General features: G+C 44.4%; 1 protein-coding gene across 3 annotated transcripts in view; it reads left to right on the top strand.

Moving 5' to 3' along the window:
- The window catches only part of SERINC5 (serine incorporator 5), an 84,240-nt gene extending 67,799 nt beyond the window's left edge, over positions 1-16,441 (top strand). For all 3 annotated transcript variants that reach the window (XM_029215859.1, XM_029215860.1, XM_029215861.1), the window contains 5 exons: positions 868-994; positions 7,463-7,529; positions 10,644-10,683; positions 11,365-11,509; positions 15,147-16,441. In XM_029215859.1, the coding sequence (XP_029071692.1) occupies positions 868-994; positions 7,463-7,529; positions 10,644-10,683; positions 11,365-11,509; positions 15,147-15,294 (527 nt within the window). In that variant the 3' untranslated portion in view covers positions 15,295-16,441. The remainder of the gene's footprint in view (positions 1-867; positions 995-7,462; positions 7,530-10,643; positions 10,684-11,364; positions 11,510-15,146) is intronic.
- Positions 16,442-21,433: the final 4,992 nt, after the last annotated feature.

Here is a 21,433-nt window from a genome sequence, read left to right as displayed (position 1 = left end):
TGGTCAGTTTTGTAAACAAAATTTTCATTGGCCTAAGAATAAAGATTCCTTAAACCACAGCACACACAGTTTACAGTTTCAAGTGGGAGCACCAGTAATAATTTTAGTCCAACTTTAAACTCTTAGAATGTGCATGTTTGTAAAATGGTTTCTAGCCTGTTATTTTATGTTTATTTATCCTTATTTTTGGGCAGAGTTGGCAAACAGACCCAGCTTGGGTGTTCAAAATTGAAGACTCTGTGATAGATAAAAAGTAAACGACTAGTGATGGTAATATGATACAAATCTTTGTTATGTAGCCTCTCACAATTTTTTAAAGCTCTAGACCACTTGAGGAGGTTCCCAGGTTACAGCCGTAAGATGTCATGACTGTCCTATTACCAACAGTAAAATGACTTCTCATCTGGGTGGAGGCTGTCAGCCAGATAGCAGTTCCTGCAGGTTCCTGTTTGATGTAATAGTCTTGACACTCCTCCAGGGAGGACAGACATGGAGGATGCTCTCAGTTAGCTGCACGCTACCTGCCAATCAACTGCCCAATCAACTGAAAAATGACCTAAGTTTACTCTTTACTATCGTTTCAATAGTACTGAAAAATAGCACGACTCTTAGAAAGTCCTGGGACTGAAGATCCCTTTAGCACTAAGCTGGAACCCGAGGGTCTTGCTCCGAGAGGCTTCCTAGGTGGCAGAGGGTGCTTCACAGTAGTAACAATCTAGTCTGAGTCGAGTGGGACAGTAGAGGAGAAGCTTCCAGTGCTGAGTCTCACTGTTCTGCACTGCATGAATTTTCCCAAAGTGAATGCATCCCTGAGTTACAGCGGGCTTTTCTAATGTGGCTCTGATTCCTTTCCCTTTTCTTCACAAGTTCTAGATCAACATGGGAAGAATGTCACCATCTGCGTGCCTGACTTTGGTCAGGACCTGTACAGAGACAAAAACTTGGTTGCTGGACTGGGTACCACTCTGTTGTGTGCGTGCATCTTGTATTCCTGGTAAGTTTCAGGAGTTACCTAAGGCCATCTCTGCAGACTTTAAAAGTATAAGAGGAGAATTTAAATACATTTTGGCAGTGTGAGGCAGCCAAACAAATACCATCTGAGGAAGAGGGAAAATGTAGCCTGAAGTAAAAAGGTGGTATTACAGCATGCAATCTAGGTGTTCGGACTTCATTTGCCTAACTTGTATTTCTATGTGGTAAATAAAATAAATATATATGGTACGTTGCAATGCTTTAACAGACGGTTGAGTACTACTTGCTAAAGCATTTTTGGAGGGTAAGGGAGCACAAAGTGAGGAAGAGGTGGAATGTGCCAGAATGTTTTGGCAACTTTCTACTCCAGCGGAAATATCGTTTGTTCTCTTGTTGATGGAAAGAGTACAAAGTACTCCATGCACAGTCATTTTGTGCTTGGTCCAGGAAAGACAGGAAACATCCCTTTTCTTTTATGCTAAAACCCACATTGCTATTAAGGAGGCGAAGTCATTCCTCCAAAAGTAAGTGTGACACATAAACAGGCTGTGTTGCAGATGCTTGGGGTGAGGTTTATTCCACCTTCAAAATCTGTAGAAGATACGAGAAGGAGAAAAGTAAAGGGTAGGAATGATAAGTTTCTTACTTCAGGTACATATTTCACTGATGATCAAGCTTCCCTTTGACAGTAACCCTTTCATGTTTAGGTTTTACTCCTGTGTTTTACATTTCGTTTGTTATATTTCTTCTTTATTTTTATTTAAAAAATATATATGTATATATATTTATTTATTTATTTTGGTTATGCCGGGTCTTAGTTGCGGCATACGGGATCTTCGTTGCGGCATGTGGGCTCTTAGTTGTGGCATGCATGCGGGATCTAGTTCCCCAACCAGGGATCGAACCTGGGCCCCCTGCATTGAAAGCATGGAGTCTTACTCACCGGACCACCAGGGAAGTCCCTCGTTTGTTATATTTCAGTGTCTAAAAATTTCAGCTAGTCACAGGCACGTGGTAATCTTCCTCTGGCCAAAACTGTACTATCCTGGTGGTGATAGCTTGTATAAATAGAATGTCTCTCAGAGCATGTTGGCTTTTTCTCTTAGAGCTTCTAACACCCCCTAATGCCATAGAGAGGGACCAACAGACATAGACGACAGACGTAGACAAGAGAACTGAGTTTTATAAAGCACGTGTTCACAGTCATGCATCAAGCTTTCAAACGCGTGCAAGCTCTCAGCCTGTCTGTGATGTGGTGACAGCCTTTCCATGATGCCGCAGAAGGGACTGTGGTGACCGGTTTCTGGCCTTGCACCGTTATTAATTCCATACTTGTTCACTGATTCGGGCCCTCATCAATGAATGTTTTCAGGAAAGCCATAAAGGCCACCCACATTTTAATGCTGATTCTCAGCGCTTCCTTTCTTAAGTTTTTCCTTCCTGAGTCTGTTATTGTTGGGCTTTGGGGAGAAGTGTCAGCAACATGGCTAATTTTGCAATTTGTCACTCACATTTTTTTCTGTATTGGTATGTAAAAAAATATTGGTAAATCCAGTGAGGAGAAAGTAGGTTACTAAACTATAAGTGTAGAATATTCCATTTTTAAAATAAAATATAGTTGTATTTACACATGTAGAAAAACTCCTGGAAGGAGATAAACCAAGCTTGTAAGAGTGGTGGTATTAGGGATAACGTTTTTTTCTAAAAAAAAAAAAATTTTTTTTTTTTTTTACGAGCTAGTGTTTCTTTTGTTTGTGCTATCAGAAAAAAAAAGGCTGTAAAGATATTGGATACAATAAAATCATGTGTTTTTTGAGTTGCTGAATGCCTAATCCTGCATGATAAAAAATGTTTGTGCCCTTAGATAAAAATAGGGCATAGATTTGCTATAAGCCCATCAATGGAAAAGATGGCAAAAATGCTATTTAATGTGCTGATGGAACTGCCACCAGTGGTGTTGGTTTGTGGTGTGGAATTTCCACCCTGTTAGATTTTCACTGCCACCCTTGAGTGAGAAATGATGAATAAAACATTGCTCCTTTTGGAATTTAGAGGCACTTTAGTGGAGATTGGTAAGGTCTAATCTGATATTCCCAAAAGATAACAAATTTCAAAGCTGACAGCTGCTACTTAACATCTGTCTAAATGCCAGTAACAAAGTGTCCCGTCCCCCCCCCCCCCCCCCCCCCCCCCCCCCCCTTCCCCGGTACACGGGCCTCTCACTGTTGTGGCCTCTCCCGTTGCGGAGCACAGGCTCCGGACGCGCAGGCTCAGCGACCATGGCTCACGGGCCCAGCCGCTCTGCGGCATGTGGGATCTTCACGGACCGGGGCACGAACCCGTGCCCCCTGCATCGGCAGGCGGACTCCCAACCACTGCGCCACCAGGGAAGCCCAACAAACAGTTTTGAATGCTGGTAATCAAACTGCAAAACCATAGTGTGCAAAGGAACGAGGAGACAGAAAACAGCAGCCACACCGAGCGGAGATGAGGAGTAGCCAGGCAGCTCCAGGGTATTGGTGTAACACATGGCGTGGACACACTGCCTGGTGATGACAGGTGATTCCTCAGGGGTCAGTGAAGTGCTGCACAGGGTGGGGTGAGGGTGTCTGAGTGACTGATGTTTGCTCTGATTACCCACCACAGCTCCAGGAGGAATGGGCTTTGAGAACTTTATACCAAGCATCTTGGAGCTCAAGGGGTACTGAGTTCAGCCTAGGAGGGCCTTGAACAGGGAGGTGTGAGAGGCAACCCAAGTTTCAAATCTTGACTTTCCTAGACTCAGAGGATTGAGAGATTGGAAGATACTACAGAAGGAGGCTGCACTGCCTGGGCGAAAACTGTCATTTGAAGATGATTGCAGGAATATCTAGAATTCTCCATAGACTCTGTAGGAAGCCAGAAGATTGGGTGGTGTGTGCGTTGAAGGGAGAAGAAATCACCTGTTTTCAATGGAAGTCCAGGATTGCTTGGGATTGGGGTTAACTTTTTTTGGTAAGATCTTAGAGGCTCACTGTGCTATGTTCTCACCCAACTGGAGTCTCCTCACCCCCGACACACTCTCTCTCTCTCTCAAACACTTCTTTAGGAGACTCTCATGATGACCTCCAGTCTCAGTTTCTGGCTCTCTGTCCCAAGTCCTGCTTCTGGGCACTCACTGTGAGGATGTTTTTTACTCTTGGCTGTCTTAGCTTGGAAGAAGGGCTCAGCCAAAACTCACTCGCCAGCTTTCCAACTGAGGCTGCCCTTTCTCCCAAAGCCTCTTCTACTGTACCCAGGCATTATGCTGTAAAGCAATGTCACAGCCTGGACCCCGTCAGGAGTCCCCCGATGGCTCTTTCTATAAGCGGGTGCCCCTGTACCCCCTTAGGCCTGGATCCTTGCTGTCATAGGCCCTGGCCTCCTCCAGCTATTCCTTAAGTCCCTCCTTGGTCTCTAGATTTTGATTGAAATTGTTATTCTGTTGGATTCAAGTTCACAAACTGTCAGATGAGACAGGATCATGGAGTCGATCAAGTTCAGTTCCCTCTTGGGAATTCTCCGACGGTCCAGTGGTTAGGACTCTGTCCTTTCATTGCCGACAGCCCGGGTTTCATCCCTGGTTGGGAAGCTAAGATCCCACAAGCTGTGCACCCCACGCCCACCCCCCCAAAAAAAGAAAAGTTCAATTCCCTCATTGTACACATAAGGAAAATTGAGATGTGGAGACTGCTCCTATGTTTCTCCCCCAGTTCAGGAAACGTTTCCTTACATCTCCTTTGCTGGCGTATTGGGAGAGACAGGTTCATAGTCATTTCCCCCCCCGCCCTGGGAAGACTTGGAGTAAGGTCCTTCACTTAGGTGGAACAATCAGCTGGATGACTTGCATAATTGCATCATTAGGAGGCATTTGTGCTGTAAAATGTTTCCCGGCTATTTCAGTTTTAGCTATGCTTAAGAGAAAAAAATAACTCTTTTTTCAGCTGTCTTAGGAATTTGAGAACAAAATTGGAAAAACTAAGAATCTTTAATAAAGGTCAAACAACTTGCTGGTTCCAAATGGGACATTTCACAGCACTATAGCAGACCATATGGAAATAGGTGCAAGATTGGTAAGATGGCACTGGAGAGATTGGTATAAATGGAGAAAAGTTGGCAAATCAAGGAGGGTTATCTATTCTTTTGGTGTGTTCTGGACCTACTGCTTTTATTTAAGAAGGGGGTGGGGGGAGTACCTTTTGGGAATCCTGTTACTGCCTAACCTGCCAGCTAGAAGTTTTCATGTCTCTGCATCAGGAACATGTTGAGGACCCCTTTTCACCAACTCTGGTTTCCACTGGGAACATAACTGAACTTGATTATACCAAGTCTGAGAACAGTCACGGGATCTCTCAAGGGCCCTGTAAGTTTGTCGGGGGCAGAATCTGTGGTCTCCGATAGGAAAGTCTGGACGTGTTGTCTAGAGATTTTCTGTGACCTAGTGGAGTTTGGCCAGTTCCCGAACCGCTGAAGCAGATGTGGAGGGGCACCTGCATTGCAAATCATTCTTCCAATATGGAAGAGATTCTGGGCATGACAGAGGTTGGGAGGGGTTGGGGGTAGGAGGGAGGCGTTTTTTCTTTTTTGGTTGTCACAACAACTGCAAGATGCCCCTGGCTTTTGGTGAGAGAGGGCTCGAGATAGTAAACAAATAAGGTGATTAGACCTTCTCTGCCACTGAAGCATTGTCCCAACCAAATGCTGTCAGGCTCCTCCCACCCCCACAGGAAGTACTGGGTTAAAGTCACTCAGGCCTTAGCCCTGGAAGGGAAGAGGTTATGGATAATCCGGGAATTGTTGTCTTGTGCTGACCAGATGGGTCTTAGTAATAGCCAGAGTGCAGACAATAAGAATTTCCTAGGCTTTTAAAGAGTTTGTAAAAACAATATTTTCTCAGTAATTTTAAGAAGAGTGTTTTGTGGGTAAAGGCCATGATTGAATAAAGACCTTATTTTATGGTAACATCTACTTATAGAAGTCACATGTCACTAATGATGAACTGATTATAGGTATTTTTAGAAGAACAAAAGCTTCCCCTTTTAAAGTGCTCTCTGATGATGGAAGCAAAGTGGCAGAGGTGCCAGGATCAAAAGTTTTGCTTTTCTGAAACCATTTTATTCCCAAGAATTTATGAAATGGAATATTTATTTGAACTTTTTTAAAGAATAAATATCATCTTTCAGATGAAAATTCCAGATATTGATCTCTTCCTAAAGTTAAGTTACATTTTCCTCCATGGAAACGATATACTGTGTTAAATCATAATTCATATGCACAAAATGTAGCATGCCTTGAGTGCAGGAGCAAGGTGTATGTGTTTCTTGGGTGCACAGCCATTTGGAATTGTTTCTGTCATTCCTCAGACCAGGTTCAAAGTCAGGAAGTGGGAGTGGAGTGGGCCTCCATTAACATCCATCTGTTCAAAGCAGAAGTGAAAGTGATGCCATCGGACTTGAGTGGACCACAAAAGAAGCAATGCTCTTGGATCCCAGAGGACCTTTTTATGAGGAAAACTTTTTATTGTTTATTTGCATCTCATTGATCTCTTCTCTCCTTGGGAGAGAGGATGAGAATGAGCAGAGAAGGTAGTGCTGCGTCTTGCAGTTTATTTGGTTGAAATGAGTCCGCTAATTCCTGCCTCTCCACTAGCCCCTCCGCCCCCAGGCTAGCGCATTTGCTGCAGGAGGGCAGGGATTGTTGTGTGTTTCCCCGAGTCCCCAGTGCTTAGAACAGGGCCTGGCACATGGCACACCTTCGGTAAATATTTGCTAAATCAATCTGTAAAGATTATTCATATATATTGAATATTTTTCTATTTGCTTAAAATGGTCCTTTTTTCCCCCAGGAAAAATAAATACTTTTTTTTTTTTTTTTTTTTTTACCCCTGTAAGCCAGATTTTATAACATTTTACCTCTCTAGGCATGGGGAGAGTGGCAGGAAGAATTTTTTTTAATCACACTGATAACTACTCTGTGCTGAATTTCCAAACAGAAAACCTTGCTCTGCCAAAGGCTGATTATCACAGAAAACAGTGATGACCTTTGCTTTTCATGCCTTTGCATTTTGTTGCCATTTCTGGCTTCTTTCGTTGCTTTTGATCCCTTCTAAGTGAGACTAGTCAAAGGGAGGGGAAAGATAAAAATGAAATCTGAAAATTATTGGCATTTGAGGGAGGAGAAGCGGAAACCAATAGTGAAAAACAAGATAATAGGATCAAAAAACGACTTTTATCTTTTTTAACCTATAAACTTCTCTTTGCATAAAATGATCTCATGCAACATGGGAAAAAAACATCAGCCATCGAACAGGTTTTGGAATAAAGTGGGTTGTTAAAATAGACAACTTTTATTTAAGCAGGACTGTAGGTTAGAGTGAGCCTCTCACTGGAGCCTCCGCCAGGAGACTCTGCCCTCCTTCTATGTGATATAACACGTTAATAGGCCTTGCTGACCTTTTTTGTTTATCTTTTAGTTTGACATCGACGACCAGATCAAGTTCGGATGCTCTGCAGGGGCGGTACGCAGCTCCTGACCTGGAAGTAAGCTTATTTCCTTTTCTGGCCCTGCTTCATCTCAGAAGACCCATTTTTCAGAAGGCTTTTTATGTGTTTATTTGCATCCTTAGTGGTCTGTATTCCACGATCCCATTTTTCTCCTCAGGAAGGAATACAGTTTTCGTCCAGGAAAAGAAATGTCCTGAATATACTACAGGATTAAAATAAATCCTTGATCTTCCTCCAATAAATTTGGCCTCTGGTGTGGCATTCGGCCGCCCCACTCCCACCAGAGGCCTGGGTAGCTCGTTGGGCTGCTCTTTGCTCGTTTCCTCTGTTGTAACAGAACGTGTGCGGGTTGTCTTAACTTCTAGCCCATCCCCCTCGTCTTTACCTGTCTGCGCTCTCCGTACACGGCACGGCCATGACGTCATAGGGTAGCTGTGGGAAGGAGAGGGGAGGAACGCGCCTGCGCTCTGTGCCGCCCTGCTGGGCACTGTCTGTACGTGAGTTTGTTAACTGCAGCAGCGCCAGCAGGCGGGCCATCCCATGGGGCGAAGAATGGTGAACAGTCGGCGTCCAAAGAACCAGGCTGGTCAGCATTTGCCTGTCGGTCAGCAGAATGTCATTTTCTTTCTTGTGCAAACGTCTTTTTTCTGGGCCCCTCAGTGGAACATCCACCAAGGTCACAAAAGGTCTGATCAGATGGAGGCAGCCAGGAAGAGACTCAGCCCTGACCCCAGGAATGGAACGAACAGGAGGTTCCGATGATGGCTAAGACTAGCTGTGTTCTAAGTGCTACATCTGTGACTTCATTTAATCTTCAAAGAAACCCAAGGAGGGTTTTATCTCCATTTCACAGAAGGGGGAAAAGTTAAGTCCTTGAAACTTTTGATTTGCCAGCGTGTAAACTGTGCCCTCTGGTTCTAGAGTCTGTGCTGTGTTCCTAACCACCACTGCCCGAGATTCAGCTGCTCTCTTCTGATTCTGCCTGGCGTCCAGCCCCGGCTGCATGGAGGAAGAGCCCTGGCGTCTGTCCAGATATGTGCACTTTGTTCTGCAGTGGGTCTCTGGGGATGGTCCTCCCTGCACCTGACCTGGAGATAGTGGACCATTATGAGGGGTTGTCAGTCTGCCAGTATCATTCACCAGCTCTTTCTGTCTCTTGAAGAAGGAGAAAACTGTGCTGAGTTTGAATGGGTTACTGCCTATTCTCCAGAAGAGAATGGCCTCTAGAAGACAAGTGGTCGTTCACACCGCTGACTGGGTCACCCCCCTGCTGAGGTTGGACCGCTCTGGCTTCAATATCCTCATTGTGTACACAGTTAAAGTGCAAAGAACAGCAAGTCTCCGAGTTAGATTTAAGAGAGGATGTTTTTCTTTGCATTCCAAGGAAAGAGCCCCAGCGTTTCCCTCTGAACGGGAGAGCACACAGGATGGAAGTTGGTTTGCTAACTCCTTGCCTCACGTTTCACAATATATACCTTTGAAAGAGAGAGTTAGTCATTTCTTGTAACTTAAGCTTCAAAAGAACTGGGACCCCAGCATACCATGTCTTGGCCCCATTGAATGAATTAGTGAATCTTAGACTGTATCACTTGATCCAAGATTCTGTGAGAGCCAATCCCTCTATGACAAGTTTCCTTGATGCACGAAGGAAAAAGGGCTTGGCTTTGAGATGTATAAATGGGACGAAGGCTCAAACTCCCACGTCCTTGCCCCTGGCTCTCTGTTGTTTGTCGTGAAACTGTTGTTAGCCGGAAGGTGCTGAGGACCCAGCACTTCGCAGACTGTCTTGGCATGTGTAGCATTTCTTATTCTGTTTACCAGAGTACTTCTGGAATCATGGAGTAATTTTTCGTAACCTGATTATTTATTTTAATTGTTTATTTATTTATTTATTTATTTTTTTTGCGGTACGCGGGCCTCTCACTGTTGTGGCCTCTCCCGTTGCGGAGCACAGGCCCCGGACGCGCAGGCTCAGCGTCCATGGCTCACGGGCCCAGCCACTCCGCGGCATGTGGGATCTTCCTGGACCAGGGCACGAACCCGTGTCCCCTGCATCGGCAGGCAGACTCTCAACCTCTGCGCCACCAGGGAAGCCCCTTGTTTATTGTTTTGAGTAGGTCAGAAACATGGCATGACATTTGGAAGGAACCAAGGACTGTTAAAGGAAAGCATCCCATCCATCGCTGTCCCCAGCACCCCTGCCCCCATGAGGCAGCCAGCTCAGAGCCTGATTTTAATAGGAAATGTGGGCAGGCCTCCTGGCCCCAGATCCCTTAGCTGTTTTACCCTTTCTGAGTCTGTCAGCCCCACCATCTCCTAGATACCACGTGCTGCCTATTGGGGTTCACTGCGTTCCTCTCCTAGGTCTGTCACCTAATTTTGTGACTTCAGGCCAGTTATTCAGCCTGCGGGACCCCAGTTTCCTCACGTGTAAACAGGATAATGATCCCAGCCCCAGGCGCTGAAGAGGATTTCATCAAGTAGCAAGTAGAGCAAAGCACCAGGAGTGAGCTCCATGAGTGTGGTGACCTTGTCTCATTCACTTTGTGTTCCAGGTTGAGTTTTCCAGAAGCAGCCACCGAGGCAGAGCCTGATATGCAGATGTTTATTAGGGATCAACACATGTGGAAGGAGGGAAGGGGGCAGCATGGGGCAGAGGGTGAGGTCGAAGGGCACTGCAGGCTGGACAGAGCCACTGCTCACCCCCCAGGCACTCGGAGCAGATACACGACCCATCAGAGCTGTCCCCCAGGGGTCAGTGGCTGCGCTTTTACAGCCCTGCCGTGAGCGGTCATTCTGTGTGGGTTGCCCAGGATAGGCTCCCTCGAGGGTGGGGCAACCCACAGCTGGGGCGAGGCCTGGAGCTGCCTTCTAGAGCCTCGCAGTAGCTGAGCAAGCACTAAGGGAGCACCTTGGAACGGGATCTGGGTGGCTCACCTCCATGTCCTTATTTCCTGTCACTAGCCCCCAGAGCGTCTTGGAAGAACATACGTAATCAGAACCTTTCGAAGGAGTGAAGTGTGCAGTTCGGGACTTGGGATATAGTTCAGATGGAGAAGGTTTGGCACATAGGTGGCCTTTAGTTCTTTACCAATGTGGAGATAGAAAAGCAGAAAGCAAGCCGCCTGACTGTTGGTTTTGCCCTCGCAGGTAGCCCGGTGTTGTTTTTGCTTCGGCTCTGGTGGAGAGGGTAAGTAGACAGCTTTCCTTCTGTGCTCCGTGTGGCCCTGCAGACCTGTAGCAGGGCTCTAGTAGCTCTAGTCTGTAGGCATTTGGGATTCAGGCACAAATAACTTGAGTGGTAAGAGGAAATTTTTATCCCAGAGCTGGTTTATTGTTATGTGTTACACTTTACGCGTTCTTCCCAAAGGGTTGCCGGGATTCGTTTGTGCTGATATTCTGGCAAGCGAAGAACAGTGTATATTTTGGGTCATGTTTATATAAGTTACATTTACGCAGTGAGATTTCAAGGAGCGGGAGGTGCATTTTTTAAAGGAATGATAATTTGGAAAATTTCTTTCGTTCAGCTTACTTTTCTTCTTGAATTAGAGCATCCCAGGGGCTTGAGAACTCTTGCTCTGCCCTCTCATTTTCTTCTGAGCTTATAATACGTTTTGTGTGTTTAACGGCTCTCTTCTGTTAAAATAAACGTGACCGACATTGGGTAACTCATCCTGTTATAGAAGGTTTTGGGGTGAGGTGGGCGTTTGGGGCTTATGGCATAGATGAAATTGCCTGAGGGTACAAATGATTTTTGACAGCTTTTCTACTCAACAGCCCCTGGGATGGAAACTAGCGAGTGTGGCTTTGCGAAAATGGTAAACATGCGTGTGTTCACTCACTGGGCTTGTGCTCGCTTTGTGGTTCACAGACACAGAAGAGCAGCAGAATGTGAAAGAGGGCCCGAGGGTCATTTATGATGAGAAGAGAAGCACTGTCTACAGCTATGCCTATTTCCACTTCGTATTCTTCTTGGCTTCCCTCTATGTGATGATGACCATCACCAACTGGTTCAAGTGAGTGGCCCCGTTGTCTTAGATGTTTTAGAAGTTGTTAAAAAAAAAAGTCTTTTTGTTAAAAAAAAAAACATCCTATTCTTTTTTTTTTTTAACATCTTTATTGGAGTATAATTGCTTTACAATGGTGTGTTAGTTTCTGCCTTATAACAAAGTGAATCAGTTATACATGTACATATGTTCCCATATCTCTTCCCTCTTGCGTCTCCCTCCCTCCCACCCTCCCTATCCCACCCCTCCAGGCGGTTACAAAGCACTGAGCTGATCTCCCTGTGCTACGTGGCTGCTTCCCACTAGCTATCTATTTTACCTTTGGTAGTGTATATATGTCCATGCCACTCTCTCACTTCATCCCAGCTTACCCTTCCCCCTCCCCGTATCCTCAAGTCCATTCTCTAGTAGGTTTGTGTCTTTATTCCTGTCTTACCCCTAGGTTCTTCTTGACTTTTTTTTTTCTTAAATTCCATATATATGTGTTAGCATATGGTATTTGTCTTTCTCTTTCTGACTTCACTCTGTATGACAGACTCTGGGTCCATCCACCTCATTACAAATAGCTCAATTTCGTTTCTTTTTATGGCTGAGTAATATTCCATTGTATATACGTGCCACATCTTCTTTATCCATTCATCCGATGATGGACACTTAGGTTGTTTCCATCTCCTGGCTATTGTAAATAGAGCTGAAATGAACATTGTGGTACATGACTCTTTTTGAATTATGGTTTTCTCAGGGTATGTGCCCAGTAGTGGGATTGCTGGGTCGTATGGTAGTTCTATTTGTACTTTTTTAAGGAACCTCCATCCTGTTCTCCATAGTGGCTGAACCAATTCACATTCCCACCAGCAGTGCAAGAGTGCTCCCTTTTCTCCACACCCTCTCCAGCATTTATTGTTTGTAGATTTTTTGATGATGGCCATTCTGACTGGTGTGAGATGGTATCTCATTGTAGTTTTGATTTGCATTTCCCTAATGATTAATGATGTTGAGCATTCTTTCATGTGTTTGTTGGCAGTCTGTATATCTTCTTTGGAGAAATGTCTCTTTAGGTCTTCTGCCCATTTTTGGATTGGGTTGTTTGTTAAAAACATCCTATTCTTTACGGCCCAAAGATCAGATCTCTTGGAGTCAACTAACTTCTTCTCCAAGTGCTGCTGTACTCATCTTCACAGAAACAGTCCACGTTCCTGACAGTCTGTCAGCATGCCTTTTTTTTTGTTTTTTTGTGTTTTTTTTGGTTTTTTGGTTTTTTGCGGTACGCGGGCTCCTCACTGTTGTGGCCTCTCCCGTTGCGGAGCACAGGCTCCGGACGCGCAGGCTCAGTGGCCATGGCTCACGGGCCCAGCTGCTCCGCGGCATGTGGGATCTTCCCGGACCGGGGCACGAACCCGTGTCCCCTGCATCGGCAGGCGGACTCTCAACCACTGCACCACCAGGGAAGCCCTGTCAGCATGCTTTTTAAAAATATATATTTATTTATTTATTTGGCTGCGCCAGGTCTTAGTTGAGGGATCTTTCAGTTGTAGCACGTGGGATCTTGTTCCCTGACCAGGGATCAAACCTGGGCCCCTTGCATTGGGAGCATGGAGTCTTAACCACTGGACCGTCAGGGAAGTCCCTCTGTTGGCATGCTTTTAAGCCTGGCAGTTGGTGATACTTACTGCAGCTTTAAGAAAATGGGAGGTTAATGGCACGTGGGCAGTCTTGAGAGCATAGTAACAGTGAGGAGGAAGAACATGGAATTCTGCCTTTAAGAAAGAGAAGATACTCTTTTTTTCTACTTTGTACTTTGTCTTTTTTTGTTTTTTTTTACGCTTTCATTACAAAAGTTTGAAACATCTTCTTAAAAAAAAACTAACATTTGGACTTCCCTGGTGGTCCAGTAGTTAAGACTCCCTGCTTCCACAGCAGGGGATGCGGGTTTGCCAGCGTGGCATAGCCAAAAACAAACAAACAAAAAAGAGGTGGAAGTGTGAAAAGTAACAGTGGACCCCACCCCACCCCATAACCACTGCTAACTATATGGTATGTATCCTTTCATTCCTTTTCTCTGCATTTATAAGCCTATATAATTTTTTTTTTTTTTCGGTACGCGGGCCTCTCACTGTTGTGGCCTCTCCCGTTGCGGAGCACAGGCTCCGGACGCGCAGGCTCAGCGGCCATGGCTCACGGGCCCAGCCGCTCTGCGGCATGTGGGATCTTTCCAGGCTGGGGCACGAACCCGTGTCCCCCACATCAGCAGGCGGATTCTCAACCACTGCGCCACCAGGGAAGCCCTAGCCTATATAATTTTTAAAACATAAATGTGATTACACATATTCTCCCCTTGCGGGTTGTTTTTTAACTTACGTGATGGACAATACATGATGGGCCTGACTTTCCCTGTCACTACATGGAGGTTCTTTTTGATTCCTTTTGGAGATTTCTTTGACCAATCCAAAGTTTCTGTTGCATCGTAATTTGTTGTGCCTGAGGATATACCTAAGATAGACATTAGAATAACTTAGGATAGACATTAAGACTCATTGTACAACAAACGTGTGAGTGGCTCCTTCACGCCACACTGCTGTGGGTGGTAGGGACTATATTCTAATAGGGGAGATGGACAGTGATCCACATCAAATACAGCGTGTCAAACAGTGATGACTACTGGGGAGAAAAATGAAGAAGAGGAATGAGGAGTACCCAGTGGGGTCAGGGATGCTGGGGGCAGCGGTTTCAAATAGAGTGATGGGGATGGCTTCCCTGAGGAGATTCTTCCCCAACATCCTGAGGGAGAAGAGGGTGTTAGAGCCTCTAATGCTTCCCAGTGATACCTGGAGAATTCCTAGAAAATTTTGGCTTCGGAAGTTTAAGAAAGGATGGAGGGAGAAAGTAACATGTCAAGGATGTGGAGAAACTGGAACCCCCTCTCACTCTTGGTAGGTAAAATGGTGCAGCCACTTTGGAAAATAGTTCCTCAAAAATGTTGAACACAGAGTTATTATATGATGCAGCAATTCCACTCCTAATTATATAACCAAGAGAAAGAAAAACCACATATGTCCACGTAAAAACTTGTACACAAATGTTCATAATAGCATCATTCATAATAGCCGAAAAGTGGAAACAACCAAATGTCCATCAGCTGACACATGGATAAACAAAAGGTACTATATCCACGCAATGGAATATTCCTCAGCAACAGAAAGGAATAAAGTACTGTTACATACTACAACATGGATACACCCTGAAAACAGTATGCTAAGTGAAAAAGCCAGTCACAAGAGGCCACATGATTCCATGTATGGTGACATGTCCAGAATAGGCAAAGCCATGTGGACAGAAAGGGGATAAATGCATGGCAGGGGCTGGCAGGAGGAGGGAAATGAGAGGGCAGCTGAAGGGTGCAGGGTTTCTTTCTGGGGGGATGAGAATGTTCTAAAATTGATTGTGGTGATGGTTACACAAGTCTATGAATATAATAAAAATCGTGTACTTTAAGTGGGTGTGAATTACACCTGAATTGAGTTGCCAGGGAAAAAAAGAAAGGCTGGAGGTGGTGGAAACAGGGAGAGACAAGACTTGGTGGAAGAGACCTTCTCAACCACCTGTTCTCTCCCTGCACTGATCACAACTGGGTCTCTTGTTTCCGCAGCTATGAAAGTGCCAACATTGAAACCTTCTTCAGCGGGAGCTGGTCCATCTTCTGGGTCAAGATGGCTTCCTGCTGGATATGTGTGCTGTTATACCTGGGAACGCTGGTCGCTCCCCTCTGTCGACCCTCTCCGCACTTCTCCGTGTGAGGATCTGAGCAATCTCCTAGGTTCTGCAGGCTGGAAGTGACGTCCTTTGAACAAACGTACCAGGAGTCTGAGCAGTGACTGGTACTTTGTGACAAGCTAGCATTCCCCCTGGCTGGCTTGAGTGGGTCTAAAAAAACTTACAGGGGGAAAAATAAATCACCTGCTTATCTTTTTTAATTCTGAAATTTGAAAAAAAGCTACCAGTTTGTCTCCCGAAAATTGAAATTTTCACCCGAGTGGATCCTGAGTGATATATTTTGTATGTGTCTTACCCCTAAAAACTGGGAATAGTAGTTAGGCAAGTATTTTCCTTCTGCATGTTTTTACCAAAACAAGAGTTTGGGACATGACATTTTATCACAGGGAGAAAAGCTTACCTTGTGTGGCCTATTATTCCTATCCTTGAAATAGAAAGACGTGACAGAATCTGGGGCCCTAAGCTCCTGACAGAACGCAGACCCCTCTCCCGCACCTCGGCCTGCGGGACCCCTGCTCCTGGTTCCCTGCTATTTATTGGCTACAAGAGGAAGCATCTCCTTTTAACTCCACCCTTGTGCTGTTTCCTCCCAGCCCCCAAACGTTTCCCTTTGAAGTTGTGATGCTGGGAATCACAAACTTCACTCTGTCCTTGCCCTTCCCAGAGCTCCCCTCACCCTTTCTGGGTTCAACATCTTTGTTATAATGTGAAAAAGCACAATTTGCCATCACCACCCATGGGATCCCCCACCAGATTATCACTACCTGATCTGAGTTACTGCAATACTATGACTCTTACACGTGGTGTTACTCACATGATTAGAGAACAATATTCGTGTTGTTTTCTTTGCTATAGTTCTTTCTTGTTTGTGGATTGATATTCATGATACTTTAGGACCTTACCTGGGAAGTTGCTTCTTGACTGAAGCCTGCTGCGCCCCTCTTGCCATTACTAAAGTCAGCCAGTTTTCTCTTCCACTTGAGGCCTTCGAAATTGTAAAAGCAAAAGGACTTTTGTTTTCCAGACCTGTAATGTGACCACACCATTAATGTCCATTATGATTTTGGGGGTGGATTTGCTGAGGTGAGGACCACAGGCAACACCTCAAACAGGGCTGACCAGGTAAGGCCTCCAGTTATACAAGTTGTACAAGTGACCAAATATACTTAGAAGAAAGGGTGGGTGGGGGGGAGGTATTTAACTAAGCCATAAGCAAAAGCCGCAGAAATTTCCAAAATACATACTTTTAAGGCGATACTGAAGAAAGATTTGACTCTAGGCAGCTGCCCAAGAAGACGTCCATTTTCAGTGCTGATACTCTCAGCCAGGGAAGAGTTTACGCAGTGGAGAGTCCATCAGAGACCCTGATGGAGGACGGTGGGCACCCTCCTCTTAGTATTTCATGCAGGATGGAAAGAATCCTCTCAGCACCCGGGCAGAGAGGGTCTGAGGATAAAAAGATTTGGCCTGTACTTTTTGTGCCCTGCTGTATGCATTGGGTCCCACCTAAGCTGGCCTCCAGTGTGCCAAATGCCGGCCTGGGAAATTAGTCCAGTTCTTCATTTCCACTCACTGCTTTGCCCTCCTTTCAAGAAAACTGGGGGTCGGGGCTCAAACAATGGATGAATTCCTCCAGGAACTTATTTACAGTGTTGGAGGTTCGCTCATTGTGTGTGTGTGAGAGCCTTGTTTTGTAAACTTTATCAAGTTGTTTTCAGACCAGGAGCTCTTTGAGCTCGGTGGTCCAGAGATCTTCTGTAGGCACAAAATGAATGGCCGCTATGCGTAGCACGAGGTTACGCCAGTGGGAGTGTGAGCTCTGTGGGTCGGACAGGTGGAGGGAGTGGGGTTGTGTGTGTCGCAGCATCCTGGCAGAGGCCACCACAGCAGCCGGTGCAGTGACACGGGCTCTGGGTAAGCCGAAAGGAGAGGCAGCTCAGGAGCCGGGGTGCCGTCAGTGACTGGTTTCGTTGTGTCTTCTCCCTGCTGGGGTCTAGTGGGGTCTGGCATCCAGCCGTGTGACTTTAGAACTGGCCCTTCTGGCAGGTCAAGGTCAAGTTGACCGGGCCCTGTGTTCCTTAGCGGGCCTTCGTTGGGCCCTTCCTGTGCCGAAGGAAGCTCAGGGAGACACAGGGGAAAGGACACTGCCAGTGGCCAGGCCCTCGGAGCTTCCTTCCTTAGCCGCCCAAATTCTCCTACAGCCAACCCCCATTTTCCAGCTGCCTGAGACTAATAATGTTCCTTTCTGAAGGCTGGTCTGACACAAGAAGGAGAGTTACAGTCACTCTGATTTTTATTCTCAACTGAAAATTTAAGCAAGCTTATCTGAATGATCAAGAGATGTAGGTGTTCTCTGAGGACAGAGGGCATATAAATAAGTTGACTTTAATGATTATTAATTGTAATAAACAATACTCAGGTGATAAGTCAACATTCATGGGTTTAAAAAACCTACATTTTTGTGCTATTGTGTTTTAAGAAACTGGAAACATTGTGCCAATTGCTCTGAGTTGCTCTTAAGGATGATGTTCATTTGATAAATTCACTGATAATCTTTTTAAAATAATAGACTTCTGCTTCCTACAACTTTTTATACATGATTTAAAAAGTGCATTCCCAGAAGCTGCTGGTCAGACTCCTTTAGTGATGAAAGCCGAAGATATTTTAAAACTGTGTATGCTTCCTCTGTGCCGTTCATCCAATGAGGAAATTTTTTCCCCTCTCATTTTCACGAGTACAGACATTTAAGTAGGGGAAGGGATTCTTCTGGGAGTTGCAGTGTATGTCTAGATGTGTCACCTGACTGAAGACCAGAGACTTTTTTGTCAAAGGCTTTTGGAAACCCTACTTTGTCCTCACTGGGTTGAATTTTTTAATACTGGTTAGTTGGTTTTGTCTTTGTTCTCACAGTTTCTTGGGAAATGGCTTGAAAGAATTGTTCCAGAGGTCTTTGGAGCTCCTTTGTAGAGTAGATGGGCCATGTGCGTGTGGACTGATGGAGGGTGGGGTTATTGGAGATTTGGGGTTCTGGTGCCCATCAGAATGGCTAACAGAGGGGCTCCCACACCCCATTGTTTATTTCCAGTTGCTCAGCGGTGCCTTCATTATGGGTGACCTCTGTGCAGTGCTAATTCCCCCCAAATTGTCACCTTCTGCCTTTTTAAGATTATGTGCTTAATTTTGGCCAGAAGTTTACTACCATTGGTGCTTCCTGTTACCCTGCAAAGGGAATTCCAGAGCCTGTGTGCATTTAAGCTGCCTAGGCCTTTTTTCTCCTTTGACTGCCTTTCTAATGAGCATCTCATCGTGGTATGTATTCGTGTCCTACACCTCTTGGAAGTGAAAGGCGGTTTTAGTTATAACTAAGAAGGTTGTGACCTTGGGCCAAGACCCCACGTGTCCAGAGAGCACGCTGGGCCCTCCTTAATCAGGTGCAGTGCCAATGCCCCTGGATTCATGGCATTCTCTATAGGGTATTCTCCTTAATTTACTAAATCCCTTTGGCCTTGTTCTTAACTGTGTTTCCTGCCATCTTAATATATTTGTAAAGCCTCAGACATTTTAATCCAGTTTTGCATTTTAGGCAGAAATGCGTTCTGTAATGTTAGACCTGCTTCACAGGACACAGATCTTTTGAATTGATGCTAGCCATTCTAAAGACCTCTCGCTCTTTTTTCTTTTTTTCACCCTTCCTCAGTAAATCATTTGCAGAGGCGTTCATTTTGAAAGGAGGAAATATTTGGCTTTTACCAAAGAGGTGTTCTTTTTTTAAAAGCAAAATCCTTTCAGCAAAAACTTACTTGGGGAAGGGTGGATTAAGAATGCATTTGTCCACATCCACTTCTATAGGTGTTTAATCATATTTATGTGAGTAAAATGTTGGAAGAATTCTTTTTTTTTTTTTTTTTTTAAGAAGAATTCTTTAAGGTAATCCTTTGTGGTGAAGGATCCTGGGAAATTCTCTCAGGTAAAGAAAGCTTGTAGCAGATGGGTAATATATGTCTTGAGAGCTATTTATAAGAAATTTAAGGATTGTTTTGTTTTCCTTTATTAAAGATTTAAGGTTTTTTTACTTTGCAAAAAAAAAACTACAAAAGTTTTATAGTCATAACTTCGTTACTTTTTTTTTTAACCGTTCTGAAATAATTAGATGTAGCCAAATTATGTGGTTATGTTTTGCTATGTTAGAATTTGAAAATGTAATATGTGTGGTAAATCTACTATTTGAAATTTATAATGCTCTCAGATATGGTTGGAGTTTTGGTAACTTTTAAAATAGTTATTGTTTTTCCTTTAAGTCACAAAGGCAACTATGGATTTATGTTTGTTATCTTGGATACTAATTTTTCTATGAAGCAGCCGAAGTTGACCAGTCTTTTCCTAGGTAGGAAACTCAAAACTTGTTAACTTTAATAAAATTGAAAACTGTTGGTTTTTTCTCCCTTCTGTTGAATGCATTTGTAATTAAAGTCTTCCAGGTACTGTTTTCCAAAGATGTCTTCAGGTGTTAATTCGCTCTCTCTTAAGCTTCATAGAGTCTGTTCTGGTTCTAGAGAATGAAAATTCAAACAGGAAAACCCAAGCTTTTTGCCTTCTTTCTCTCTGAAAGCCCCTGCAACCTGCTTCCTTTTTCTTATTTTTACGATAACGACACTGTCTTAAATATAAGAATTAGAGTAAGTCTTTAAACAAGGTAGTGTGAGTTCTCCAACATGGTTCTTCTTTTTCAAGATCTGCCTATTCTAGGTCTTTTGCGTTTCCCTCTGAAGTTTGGAATTAACTTGCCAGTTCCCTTGATTGGGATGGCATTGAGTCATTAGATCAATTCAGGAAGAACTGACATGATAACAGCATTAAGTCTTCTGATGTATGATTGTATCTTTCATTTACATAGGCCTTTTAAAATTTCTTTAGCCGTATTGAATGATACTTTTGTTTTTATTAAAATATCTTTGTATGGGATTTAATCTTGATACTTCCAATCCTCATTTGTATGTGAGGTTAGTATCCTGATTTTTTTAATAGTATGTGTCGCATAATATAAAACTTACTATCTTAACTGTTTTTTAGTGTGCAGTCAGCAGTGTTAAATACATGTCGACTGGAAAAAAAAAAAACACAACGTGAGAGTTGTGAGTTATGTTTTATTTGGAGCAAAATGGGGACTATAGCCCAAGAGACAGCATTTCAGATAGCTCCGAGGAACCGTTCCGAAGAGGTGGGGGGGGGGGAGATCAGTATATTAGGAGCAGACGTCACCATAAAAGATTTTAGTGCTTTTCTAGATATGAGGAGGTGCAAGAATTGGGCTCATAATCTTCTCCTGCAAACATCTAACTATCTGAAGGCCTGTCCTGACAGTTTTTCCCGGAGCACAGAGTGCGTCATTCCTGATCTCCACCCTGAACTCCTTTCAGGGGGTGTCGAAGGTCAGCGGTCCCAGCAGCTTGTGATTTAATCCTTGTAGAGGCATGTGGCAGGTGCCAACCTTGAGTTGGCATACATCTACATTGTTGTGCGGCCAATCTCCAGGATTCTTTTCCTCTGGCAAAGGTCTAACTCTCTACCCATTGAACAGCAACTCTCCGTTCCCCTCTCGCCAGCCCCTGGCAGCCACCACCCACCATCCTACTTTCTACCTCTATGAATTTGCCAGTCCCAACCCTCTACCTCTACCACTTCTTCCCACATAAATGCTGACATTGCTCAGGTCTTCTGGTGTTTGTGTTTTGAGGTTCACCACTTTTTGTTGTAAGTGTTTTCCATGGGGTTTTTGGTTGTGTTACCCTCTCGCACTGTTTTTGTGTCGGAACTCAGGAAGATCCAAAAACTATGCTTCTGTCCATTTCTTCTATTCACTCTTGAATTGAACCGGCGGCAGTAAAGCTTTCACACATACCTTTTTAAGAAAGTGCTTTTCAAAGTCATTGGTAACCTTCATGTTGCTGAATCCATTGTCCTCATCTTACTTGACCTACCAGCACTTGGCAGTATTAACTGTCAACTAAATTACAAACCTTGTTCAGATTTTACTGGTTTTTACACACACTCATCCCCACCTTTTGAAAGGGATTGTCTATTGTATTTATCCTGTCCCTGTTCACATTGCCCTTAAGATCATGGGAGGCAAATAACTTGTTTTTTGGGACTTCCCTGGTGGCG

This window comes from Monodon monoceros, unplaced genomic scaffold (genome assembly GCF_005190385.1).
Source record: "Monodon monoceros isolate NGI ecotype Baffin Bay Population unplaced genomic scaffold, NGI_Narwhal_1 Super_Scaffold_12, whole genome shotgun sequence".
Lineage (NCBI taxonomy): Eukaryota > Metazoa > Chordata > Mammalia > Artiodactyla > Monodontidae > Monodon > Monodon monoceros.
This window is presented reverse-complemented; position numbering and strand designations above follow the sequence as displayed.